The following is a 12,641-nucleotide window of genomic DNA, read 5'->3' as shown; positions in this document are numbered from 1 at the left end:
TATCGAGGGAGACCACGACCACAGTTTTCAGAGCCAAAATGCTCCTTCTTCTATTTTGTAGGAAAATCATGACCGTTCCCCCGCTCTCCTTAAAGAAAACCATGTCTATGTCTATGGAAATTAAGATTGTGGTTTGTTTTGGATTGAAGTGGACCACAATTTTTTTTTTACTGCGTATCACTGATCAAAGCATAATAATAATAAGGTCAATGCGATGAAGAGAGTAAATTCGAATCTCTCTCCTATCTCTTCCCTCAGATCACCTTTTCAACAGAATCTTACTACTACTACTACTACTACTACTACTACTACTACTACTACTACTACTACTACTACTACTACTACTACTACTACTACTACTACTACTACTACTACTACTACTACTACTACTACTACTACTACTACTCTACAACAACAACAACAACAACTACTACTACTACTACTACTACTACTACTACTACTACTACTACTACTACTACCACCACAACTACAACAACTACAACAACAACAACAACTACTACTACTACTACTACTACTACTACTACTACTACTACTAATAATAATAATAATAATAATAATAATAATAATAATATATATAATAATAATAATAATAATAATAATAATAATAATAATAATAATAATAATAATAATAATAATAATAATAATAATAATAATAACAATAACAATAATAATAATAATAATAATAATAATAATAATAATAATAATAATAATAATAATAATAATAATAATAATAATAATATAATTGCTGTTACCACTACTTACTACTACTGTACCATAACCACTGATGCCACATCTACTACTATTACTAATGGTCTGTGTGGCTCAGCGTTACGGTTCTCGTCTTTTCACAAAAGTCAAGCAATGTTAAGTGTGATCAGTGATCGGATCGGTGACAGCAATCGTGAAAAGTTGTGATCCCCGAGCTATGTCCCTATGTAGTAGTACTGCTACGTTTACTATTACTACTACTACTACTACTACTACTACTACTACTACTACTACACTACTACTACTAAGACTATCAATATATTATTATTATTTTTTTTTTTTAATTTAGATATATAATGGTTTGTAAACATTTGAGTGTTTTCCTCTTAGTGAGATCCTGTGCTTGTGCCAGGATGAAACTTTTAGGTGATCTCAAACTAAGTGCACTGTCTAGTAAGTTCATGAAATTTACATATGTTCCCTATTTGAACCATTTCCTCTTTGCCTTACTTTTTCTCGTGTGCTTTCGATTCCAAATCTACAACTTTTTAATTATTCTATTTTCTTCCTATTTACTGGTGCTGAAATGACCTAAATGCGCCGTAAAACCCTTAAAAATATTTTTTTAAAGATAATAAACATTCATTAGCCTCTCGATAAAGATATACATGGATATTAACATGAATATTAGCAGTGACGATCCCGTACGAGTGCATGTACAAAATAGAAGCCTATTAGCTCACTTCCATTGCAAAATTTGGTTCAAGTGGCCTGCTGGAGAATTAAATGAAGCATTTCGAAACACAATGAGCATGGTGAATCTGTGGATATGCTATATAAATATTGAGGTTTATTTTTCACTTTTTTAAAATAGTTAAATGAGATAAGTTGTTGAAAATTATTTACATTATTTAACAATGATTTTCATCAATTATGCCACAAAATTTGTTTCTGTCTCTAATTAATCCACCTTGGTTTTCTTGGATAACGATGTTTGAAGAAGTTTCACAGGACTTGCGGCACTTTTAAGGAATTTGAGTGCCAGTTAAAAGGGAGACGATAAAATGGTCAAAATGTTTACATCCAGCTAGCATTAAATGTACCAAAGAAAAACACAAGACAAAATGGACTTATTCACCAGAAATCAGAAGCAGATCAAAGAGCAGTAATATACATCTATATCCTGGTTTTTGTTTTTAAGGATTTTACGGTGCTTGCAACACATTTAGGTCATATCAGCGCCAGTAAAAAGGAAGAAAGTGGGATATGAAAATGTAGGACAAAGATGAATTAATTGTTTGTTTTGTTTGTTTTTAAGGGTTTTACGGCGCTTGTGACACATTGAGGTCATATCAGCGCCAGGACACTAAGAAGGTTACAAAAAGAAGCATTGTATTTTTTTTAAAAAAAACCTAAGAATTTCATAGTCAATAATGGAGAGATGATCCACAAAGGAAAAAAAAATATCATCTTTCACAAAATAGAAAAATACATCCGTTTCTCTCTCTGCAAAAGACCTCAGGCAAGGCCCAGGTGAAACCAAATTGCAGCATACCAAAAGAAAAGAAAGAAAAGACACATTCATATGGAAGTGAAAAACAATTAAGGGGGATTGAATATCAAGGGCGTAGACAGATGAAGACACTGTCATCAGGGTCCAGTTTTCCCCACCTATAGGGGAATTCCACTTACTCAAAATAACGGCGTTTTAACTCACTCAATCCTAGAGATTTTTGCTAGACCTTTCAAAACTGGTAAAAATGTATTAAAAATAAGCATGTGCAAGTATTCGACCACTAACATGCAAAAACTAAAACATTAGTTTTGAGACTATGCCTATAGTATGTCTCAGAAAAATGTAATAAATAGGCATGGGGCAAAAGTAACACGGGTTAACTACGGATATAGTCGGTGTTAGGGTTGAGTGAGTTAAAATGCCAAAACATCAAAAAGTATACATTTTAGTTTATGTAAAATGAAAAAAAATTAAATGAGAAATTAATTCAGGGGCTACTCAATGTCATTTTGCCCCCTTTTCGTCTTTTTTAAAGGAAAAGAATGTTTATTTTTATTGATTATTTCCCTTTAACAGAGACAAAGAGGAAAATATTCTCGTACCGGTGTTAAATTTAAAACGGCTGGAATTTTTTGCCCATGGAGGATTTTTGTGGATTTTTCATGCGAGGCTCAGATCATGGTTTAGTTTCATCAGAATAAAAATTTGCTTGCTACCAATTTCTTCCGGTTCAAACCCTAAATCTACTGGACTCTTAGGTAAAATGCTATCAATCGTACCAACACATAAAGCTATGTGTAAGCTTAAAACAATTATCGCCGCTCGAGGAGCTTTAGTGAGAACTAGTCTTCCAAATGGCGGTATAAAAACTATAACAAAGAACCGAGTGACGTCAAATTCATTCATTCTATAAAACAAAGGTCGGTAAAAAAAAACCAATGCCCGACATTATAGCTCCGATTTTTTTTTTTTGGGATGTGTGTGTGTGTGTGTGTGTGTGTGTGTGTGTGTGTGTGCCTACGGTGCTGTTTAAAAAAAAAAAAACAAAAAAAAAATATTTTTTTAAAAAAAATCGAACTGTCGGAAATCCGACAACTGTCGGAATATTTACATTTAAAAGGTCCCCAGCCAACAGCAACACTTAACATGTAGGACATGACGTCCATTCCGTGATATTTCAATTTTTTTTTCCGACAGAGACAAGGCTTTTAATGGCCAAGTAATCATTTTCACCAGAATGTAAGTAAAGAGCCTTTTCCAAGAACTCAACTATGCGCTGCTCAGAGCGGACCTCGAATCCTGGATCTTCCGGTCGGAAGGCAAGAGTCATGCCACAAGACCACATACAGACCTAACGTCCATTGACTTTTGTTGATGGAGGTTAGGACACAGAAGAGCTGAGCCTGAGCCACTGATCAAGACAAGAAACAAGTCGAGAACCTTCCCCGTCTAGAAAAGATAGATCCCTTCAACGCGTCAGCGTTTTTGTTTGTAAGGGTTTTACGGCGCTTGCAACACATTTAGGTCATATCAGCGCCAGTAAGAAGGAAGCAAATTGGACAGTAAAAACATTCTAGATGTACACAACTAAAAGAACTTGAGGAAAAAGTAAGACAAAGGGGAATGGTACAAATAGGGAACAGATGTAGATTCCAATAGCACATTTAACTATCAGTGTACTTAGTTTGAGATCGCCTAAAAGTCTCACCTAAACACCGGCACAAGATTCAATCAGACAAGATTCCCACAAAGAGGAATACACTCAAATGTTTACAAATCATATTAAAAAAAAAAACAAACATCAGTACATAACAGATAATTAACAAGGGAAAACATATCATCTCCCAAAACTATAACTATACATTCGACTGTTTCCCTCCCCGCCAAGGATTCCGGTCAGGGTCAGGACAAAACTAAGTAATCTCATTCCAAGACAAAGACAGAAAGCAAGTTGGAAAACAGATACAGGGGGATATAAGACAGCAAGTACCTCCATGCCCACTATGGGAGGCCAGGAACCCCACCCAGTCAGGAGGAATTCTCTCCACAACAAATCGTATCAACTGTAAAAAAATGAGCCAAAAATTCGTTATTTGTTTCAAAGACACTTTTATTAAATGAAAGAAGTTTTACTATGTATAATATATACATGCCCACTATCAATTTTAAAATGAATGAATATATACAAAACTCCTTCCTAACAGTATCTTTTATATATATTTATATAACAAAACATGTACTGTCTGAGAGTAACACAGAGGATGCGGTGAACAAGTGGTACTTAAAAAATTAAATTAAAGGAAATAATAATAATTATTATATAACCAGATTACTCTATTTATCATTATATACAGACAAAATACATTATCTCGCAACAAAGAACACATTGAGGGTTGAATGATTTAGGTCCATGTCTTGTATTTTAAAACGTAAAAAAATAAATAATCGAAAACAAGAAACAAAACGAAACAAACAACATAACCTTCCCCCGCCCCCTCCATTATTTTTAAAGGAGGAAAAAAAAAAAAAAAACACTAGCAAAATTAATAATTAAGAAAAAACAAATAATAAAAAAATCAGATCACATTTTTTAAACCTTCCAATGATGACACTGAACGATGGGGAAGCAAATGAAATGGTGTTATGGTCCCTTATCAACATAAAAATGGAGCATGTTATAATTATCATTCTTTCATGGTTATAGTCAATCAACCCTCCATGCCCTAACATACTGAACGAAACACTGCCTCGGTGCTTTACGTTTTTTTTTTCAATTCAAAGCTGAATCTCATCTATGCACGTACACTTTCCTAAGCCGTAAACTTCCGATTAATTTGAACTTTGAATATCCTTATTTAAAAACGTTTGGGTGAAAGTGGAAGATTGCAGCATGTCACTATCCCCATGTAGGCGCTAATAACAAGTTAAAAAGAAGCCCTAGCGTTAGGAATACCCTGTCTGATGGCCTCCAGACAAAATATCACATTGCCAAACAGCCCAACATGTACATTCCACACTATTTTGCCAAGATTAATTTATTTCAAATACAACAAAATTTCCAATTTCAATTTTAATATTACATTTTTTTTTAACGAAGGGAAAGAAAATACCATACGTTTTCTACCAACAAGGTTTTCAAAGAATGGAAACTGCAGCCAATTATAGCTTTATCCACACAGCATCCCACTTATCATTCATACCATTAAAATCATACAATCAAGAATTGCTTCCAACATCCTCTTAATCTCCCAAACACTTGCTCAGTGACTCGCCTTGCTTGGACAAGAGGTACTGTTCTATTTCTCTTGTTTTAGAGAAGATAAACAACCATAAGTGCCATAAGGGTGTCCTGGTAGTTCCATTGTTTTGCTTCACACAAAAAGGGACTGGTATCAATCCCAGATGAAGACAAGATTTTTTCTGAACGCCCTGTCCACACAGCTGTGATTGTTGGGGCTGTTGGATCTGTGAGCGAATGCTTTGTGCTAGACCAGCGTCCTATCCAAAAGGTAGCAGGAAATGGCTACTATCTATTTAACATTATAGAAGGGCCTTATCATAACCAAGCGACTCCAAAATATATAAGGCAATAGTTTTAGGTAAAAGGTGAATGATAGAAGAAATGTACCTCTGCAAATAAACTGAAATGAAAATCACTGCCTCTCCTGGATCATCACCAAAAATTAAAATAATTTTGTCTTATCTATCAGTTACACGACATTTTGTTCAAACACAATATACATTAACACATATACAAAGAACGTCTTACCGATTGATGATTTAACATTCACAATATACATCAACAAGACAAAGGACACCAAAGAGATGATGCACGAGGGGACAAAATCTCACCTAACTAAAATGCAATACAAAAGTGACCATAAACCTCAGTGAAAAAGAGAAACTGAGAATATGGAAAAGCGGATGCTGGTTGTACGTCAGTCATAAAATATCAAGATCTTTTTAGTTAAATTCAGTAACATCATAAAAAAAAAGATAAAAAAAAACAAAGAAAAAAGAAAAAAAAAACATTGTTTCATTATAATGCTTTTTTAGAACTTTTACAGCACTTATCGTTTTCTTTTTTCCCAATGGTTTTACAGTCAGTGCTTGTGACACTTTTATGTCATTTCGGTACCAGTAAAAAAAGAAGAAAATGGGATAGTCAACAGCCTAGATTAACAATTAAAAGCACTAGAGAAAAGTAAAAATAAGGTTGCTGGTTCAAATAGGGAACAGTAATATATTCCAAGAGCAAACTATCAATATACTTATTTAAATCATCACCTAAAAGTCCACTCCAGACAAAAGTACAGAATCCCACAAAGAGGAACACACTAAAATTTATACACAATATTATATCTAATTAAAATCAAAAAGTTTATCACATAACAGAGAGATAATTTACCAGGGAAAAAAAGGTCATCTCCCAAATCTAATAATGTACACTTAAAACTGTCTCGCCTCAGCCAAGGACTACGGCCAGGGCCAGGACAAAACTAAATAATCTCATTACAAGGCAAGAACAGAAAGGGAACTAGATATTAGAAGACGCACAGCAAAGGTTTTTTGTTGTTTTGTTTTTAAGGGTTTTACGGCGCTTGCAACACATTTAGGTTATATCAGCGCCAGTAAAAAGGAAGAAAATGGGATAGTAAAAAGTTCTAGAATTACAATTAAAGCACCCAAGAAAAAGTAAGACAAAGGGGAATTGAGAACAAATAGGGATCAGATGTAGATTCCAAGAGCATACCACCAATGTACTTAGTTTGAAATCACCTACAAGTCTCATCCAGACACAAGCACAAAATCCAACAAAGAGGAACACACTCAAATGCTTACATTATACATTCAAAATAAAAATAATAATACATAACAGAGAGATGATTTACAAGGAAAAAAATATCATCTCCCAAAACAATAACTATGCATTTGACTGTTTTCCTCCCAGCCAGGATTCCGGCCAGTGCCAGGACAAAACCAAGTAATCTCATTCCGAGACAAAGACAGAAAGCATGTTGGATAACAGATATAAGGGGATAGAAGACACAGTATGTACCTCCCTGCCCGCTATGGGAGGTCAGGATCCCCACCCAGCACAGCAAAGGTGAATTCCCCTCCCACCATGAGGGGTTAAAAGCCCCCACCCAGTTACAATTACAGTACTTGCTTCAAGGGTTATATCTTTGACATCCAAATAGTAGAGGAGATAGGATTGTGAAAGAATTAAAAGAGATGGCATCAGATATTGACACTCAAGAAAAAGTTAAACAATGGGACTAATTCAAACATGGGACAGAAAAAGATCCTACGAGCTAGTTATCCGCTTATGTTTTATGTTTTTAAGGGTTTTTTTTGTTTGTTTGTTGCTTTAGGTCTCTTCCAACACAATTGAGGTTATATGAGAGACCGCTGAAACAAAAAAACAAACAATCTAACAAAAATAGTACAAATGTAAATCAAAATCATAACCTAAAGATATCATAAGCTAAATTATAAATAACCAAGAACAAACAGGCAGAAGATTTACAGAAGAAAAAAAATATCCCCTGTCAAAAATACAATCACAAACCAAAGAAGCAGGATAGGCTAGTAAAGAGAAGAAGAAACGACATCACTATCGGATCGTACACCCATGCGAACATCATAGGTATATGATTCAAGGGTGATGCTCCCATCCAACCACCCGCTAGTTATAGAATTAAAATTAAAGCACCCAAGTAAAAGTAAGACATAGGGAAACTGGGAACAAAAAGGGATCAGATGTAGATTCCAAGAGCATACCACCAATATACTTAGTTTGAGATCACCTAAAAGTCTCATCCAGACACAAGCACAGGTCCCAACTAAGAGGAATACACTCAAATGTTTACCAATTATATAATATAATATGTAATCTAAACATAATACAATGTATAACAGAGAGATGATTTACATGGAAAAAAATATCATCTCCCAAAACTATAACAATACATTGACTGTTTCCCTCCCAGCCAAGGAGCTCCGGCAAGGATCAGGACAAAACTAAGTAATCTCATTCCAAGACAATGACAGGAAACAATTGGGAAACGGGTATGGGGGGATAGAAAACAGAGCATGTACCTCCCTGCCCACTATGGGAGGTCAGGATCCCCACCCGGAAGCAGCCAAGAGAAAGTAAGACAGGGAAACTGGGAGCAAATAGGGATCAGATGTAGATTCCAAGTGCATACCACCAATGTACTTAGTTTGAGATCACCTATAAGTCTCATCCGGACACAAGCACAAAATCCAACAAAGAGGATCACACTCAAATGCTTTACAAGGAAAAAAATATCATCTCCCAAAACAATAGCTTTGCATTTGACTGTTTCCCTTCCAGCCAGGGCCAGGACAAAACTAAGTAATCTCATTCCAAGACAAAGATAGAAAGCAAATGTTGGAAAACAGATATAAGGGGATAGAAGATACAGTATGTACCCCCCTGCCCACTATGGGAGGTCAGGAACCCCACCCAGCCTAACAACTTTACGGAAATAAAAAGATAGCATTTCTATAAAGCTCTTATCCCTAACACATAGGACAAGACAAGGGGAAAAAAAAACTATATAGAACGGAGTACATTTAACACATCGGACGAGGCAAGGCAAAACACATCATTACCTCAAAGAACAGATCTCACATTTCACGACTTCCTTCTCAACGAGATGGTCAGAAGTTTATAGATCTAGTATTTATTTCTGATTGAAAGTGTTAGAAAAAATGTGACAAAAGTGATAGACAGATTAAAGAGGAAAGGGGTGAGGTGGGGGGATAAAACGGCATCACTGAGCAGTGTAGGTGTGTTCTACATTGGATGTTTATAACAAAAAAAACACACACACAAAAAAAAAAAAACAACCAAAACAAAAAAAAATAAAATTAAGTAAAAGAATTCACAACATAGTGATCTAAGATACTTGATAAACTCAACAAAATTTGATCGATAGGACTTATGGCCTCTGATTTCTAATTTAGAAGTAAACCATGGCTTAAAAAATAATAATTGAGCAATCACATATCTCAATATCCACTAAACGTGCTCAAAGTGCTTAAAAAAACAACCCCCCAAAAAACCCATAGCTGTCTTGAATATGAGCCGACCATCAGGAATTATGGGCTCCAGATTCTGGATGCTTCTCCCAAGTTTTCTTTTTGGCACAGGAGAGTTATAAATGCATGGGATCTCATGGCATCATGATGCAATTCACATCATCAATGTGTCTGGGTCAAAACTTTTTGAGAGATGGGTCATCTGACCCGGCTGGTAGGGATGTGCTGAAGGTGGCTATGAAGTAAACCCGTGAGTCTCTTATTACTATACTAATTCAAACACTTTGATTAAAAAAATTATAAATTCTAATCACACGACCATGGGCAGTTTATTGCCCAATGTTGAGCGAATGCACATGCTTTAAAATTGGCTCTCATTAACAGTAAGATGGAGAAATAGTAAAAGGAGAAGTTTTGATTCTTTTTTTTTTAAAAGAGGAAAAGTATAAAAACAAATGAATAGCAAGAATCCAAAAAAAAAAAAAAAAGAGAGAGAAGTCGAGAAAAAAAAATTATTAACAATAGACAGTACCAGATCAGTTTCAACAACAGCCAACAATTTAACTTTTAATCTTGATAATGTCAATTCCTGTCGCTTTGGAAATAATATTGAAAAAACAAAACAAAATAAAGACAGAACAAAATTCCGAAGGAAGTAGAATGTGGTGAAGATTTTAAAAATGAATTTTTAAAATAAGAAAAATAAAAATCTAATAAAAATTGTAACAAGTAACAAAAGCTTCAGATTGTAAAATAATAAATTTAAAGAAAAAAAAAAAAGAAAAAAGCACACAGCTTAAGCCATCTTATGCTAAAAAAGTTATATTGAAATATGGCCCCTTGAAAATAGCAACAGAAATCAATGCCTAACTTTTCTTTTAATCAGACATTTTTTTTTTAAAAATCAAAGAAACTAGTTCAGTTGGACATGACTCAAAAAATTCAATAGTTTTAAATTCCATTCATCTCTTTCTCTCTCTCTCCGCACATTTGGTCATCTCCCCCTCTTATATCTCTTACTGGTATTTCCTAATTCCAATCATTATTCATACTTCAAACACATACACCAAGAAACAGTATCACAACTCTTTCACAACCACATGTAAAACCCTGTTGAGCCGATTACTTCACCTACAAGGTTCATCAGTTAGTGGAAATGGTTGAATTCAACAACTTTGTCCAATACATATCACAATACAAAAGAAATTCAAAGAATAATTCTTATCCAATTTCTAATCATCACTAAGTATGTAAAATATTTTTATTTTAATTCACGAAAAAACTATTTAAAATGCTTGAGAATCCAAGGTAAATGACTGAATGAAATCAGCACTGAATATACATATTTATCCAATAAAACAGTCCATACCGAATAATTATCTATATTAGCCAGACAAGGTCAGAAGTAGCAATAGAACATGCAATCCGCCTTGAAGGAGATTTTGCAAATACGGTCACAAACACATATGAAAAGATACACCAGGTGTCTCTCCTAGAATTGACTTACGATGCAGGGGAGCCTAAAATTTACCGAACATAAAAGACCTGCCTTTCAACATTTTTCTAACAGCCTTGCAGCTAACAGGGATAATGTGGTATCAAACCTTTCAGGCATAGCAAATTATTCAGATTTTATTCTAATTAAATCCTCTCCCCTAGGCTTTAAAAACATAACCTAAGGTTCCAGAACTGCTACATGAATCCGATAGAAAATGTGACCCATGGCCTCTAAATTGTATCATGTCAGTGTGATTTAGATACTGAATAAAATCTTAATGTATAGAAGAATATATATATATAAAAACATGGGTAAAGCCTTTTTGCATTATTGAGGAGAATGAATGAACAGTTCCCTAAAATTTCACATTTCTGGTCATTTTAGCTTTTAATATTCCTTTATTGGCAACCGGTTCACCCTGACATAATGCAGTTTTGAGGGGATGAGTCACATATAGAGTGTTTGCAAATCAATAAAAAGCCATATTCTCTCTCCCTCCCTCCCTCTCTTTATAACAATCGGAAGGTCTCTGACAAAAAAAAAATTTAAAAAAAAAATAAAAATTGAACACATATAGAACATCATACATATCAGTCACATATCATCAAAATCACCATTATAAATATCATCGTGTAAGGTTCTACAATAAGTAACATCCATAACATTTTTTTTTTAGGAGTATCCTTACCATACAAACAACTTCAGCAACTTCCCAACATCTCCAATCACCCCATTCATTATTTGTGTAAAAATATTATGCATTCCTGGGCCAAAATAAGTATTCGATCTTCCTATCAAATCATGTTTGGAAAAAAAAAATGGAGACAGAAAAAAAAAAAAAAAGTGAAGAAATAAGGAAAAAAAAAAAGAAATAAAAATTTTCAAGTGGCCATAATATCCTCATATATTTATTTTTCTTTTACTTATCACTTATGGTTGGCCCAAGAATACATAATAGGTTGTATAACAATTCCACCCTCCCCCATCACAAATCCAACAACCAACCCCTCATCCCCTGTCCCCACCCTACCCAATCCCAACCCTACAAAACAAATAAAAACCTATTGTCATGATGGTAGGAAGGATGATGGAGTTTTCAAGTTCTCTATCTCTTGACGTTGTTGATCAGACGACATAATTCTGAAAAAGACAAGCCAAAAATCAAGAATGAGAGAGTACATCTCAAGATTTAATCACGGTCATGTCAAAGATTTTTGAAAAGAAATGTAATAAATTCTATTCTACTCTAGGTAAATAATCTCAATAAAGTGCTTTTTATCCTTGATAGACCTGAACTCGGCCAAGTGGAATCTTTGCATTATCTCATCTGTGTCGTTATTGCTTTTCTTGCATGGATTTCTATAAATAGATCGAAGATTTTGTCAATCATTTTCTCATAACAAATATGACATAATGGATTCCTAAGTTATTTATGATTAACTCAACAAACTATAGCCTTACCTCTGCTCATGCAACGTGGACTGGATTTCCGCTATTCTAACCAAGGACCTGGCCTTCTTTAACTGTACAGATATCTGACTACACTGTAAACTGCCATTCACCATCGTCTCCTCCCACAACTTGGATGCCTGAAATAGATTGCAAAATATAACAAGGTTGAAAAAAAAAGAATTAATACTAAAATAAAATAAAATCATATTGAAAAAACCATTTCCGTCTTGACAACTTTCCAGACTATACAAGCCAATTCCTTGGTATAAGGGGAATAACTCCACATATATTGTTTGTTTTGTTTGTTTGTTGCTTTAGGTCTCTTCCAACACAAATGAGGTTATATGAGAGACCGCTGAAACAAAAAAAAACCAA

The 12,641-nt window shown here is 34.4% G+C and overlaps 2 protein-coding genes and 1 long non-coding RNA gene across 4 annotated transcripts in view; 1 reads left to right on the top strand and 2 right to left on the bottom strand.

Annotated features, from left to right (window-relative positions):
• The window catches only part of LOC144958803 (uncharacterized), a 304,414-nt gene that overhangs the window by 20,640 nt on the left and 271,133 nt on the right, over positions 1 to 12,641 (bottom strand). The window lies entirely within an intron of this gene.
• Positions 4,335 to 9,998, top strand: LOC144959041 (uncharacterized). Its single transcript, XR_013642558.1, has 2 exons — positions 4,335 to 6,809; positions 7,353 to 9,998. It is a non-coding gene; the product is annotated as an uncharacterized LOC144959041 (long non-coding RNA).
• Positions 9,738 to 12,641, bottom strand: part of LOC144959040 (uncharacterized) — a 30,748-nt gene continuing 27,844 nt past the window's right edge. Inside the window, exons 11-12 of one of the 2 annotated variants that reach the window (XM_078891381.1) lie at positions 12,276 to 12,403; positions 9,738 to 11,954 (exon numbers count right to left, since the gene is read on the bottom strand). In XM_078891381.1, the coding sequence (XP_078747507.1) occupies positions 11,882 to 11,954; positions 12,276 to 12,403 (201 nt within the window). In that variant the 3' untranslated portion in view covers positions 9,738 to 11,881. The remainder of the gene's footprint in view (positions 11,955 to 12,275; positions 12,404 to 12,641) is intronic. The other variant, XM_078891382.1, reaches the window with a different exon arrangement.

This window comes from Berghia stephanieae, chromosome 13 (genome assembly GCF_034508935.2).
Source record: "Berghia stephanieae isolate SIO BIC M18660-M18661 chromosome 13, UCSD_Bste_1.3, whole genome shotgun sequence".
Classification (NCBI taxonomy): domain Eukaryota; kingdom Metazoa; phylum Mollusca; class Gastropoda; order Nudibranchia; family Aeolidiidae; genus Berghia; species Berghia stephanieae.
This window is presented reverse-complemented; position numbering and strand designations above follow the sequence as displayed.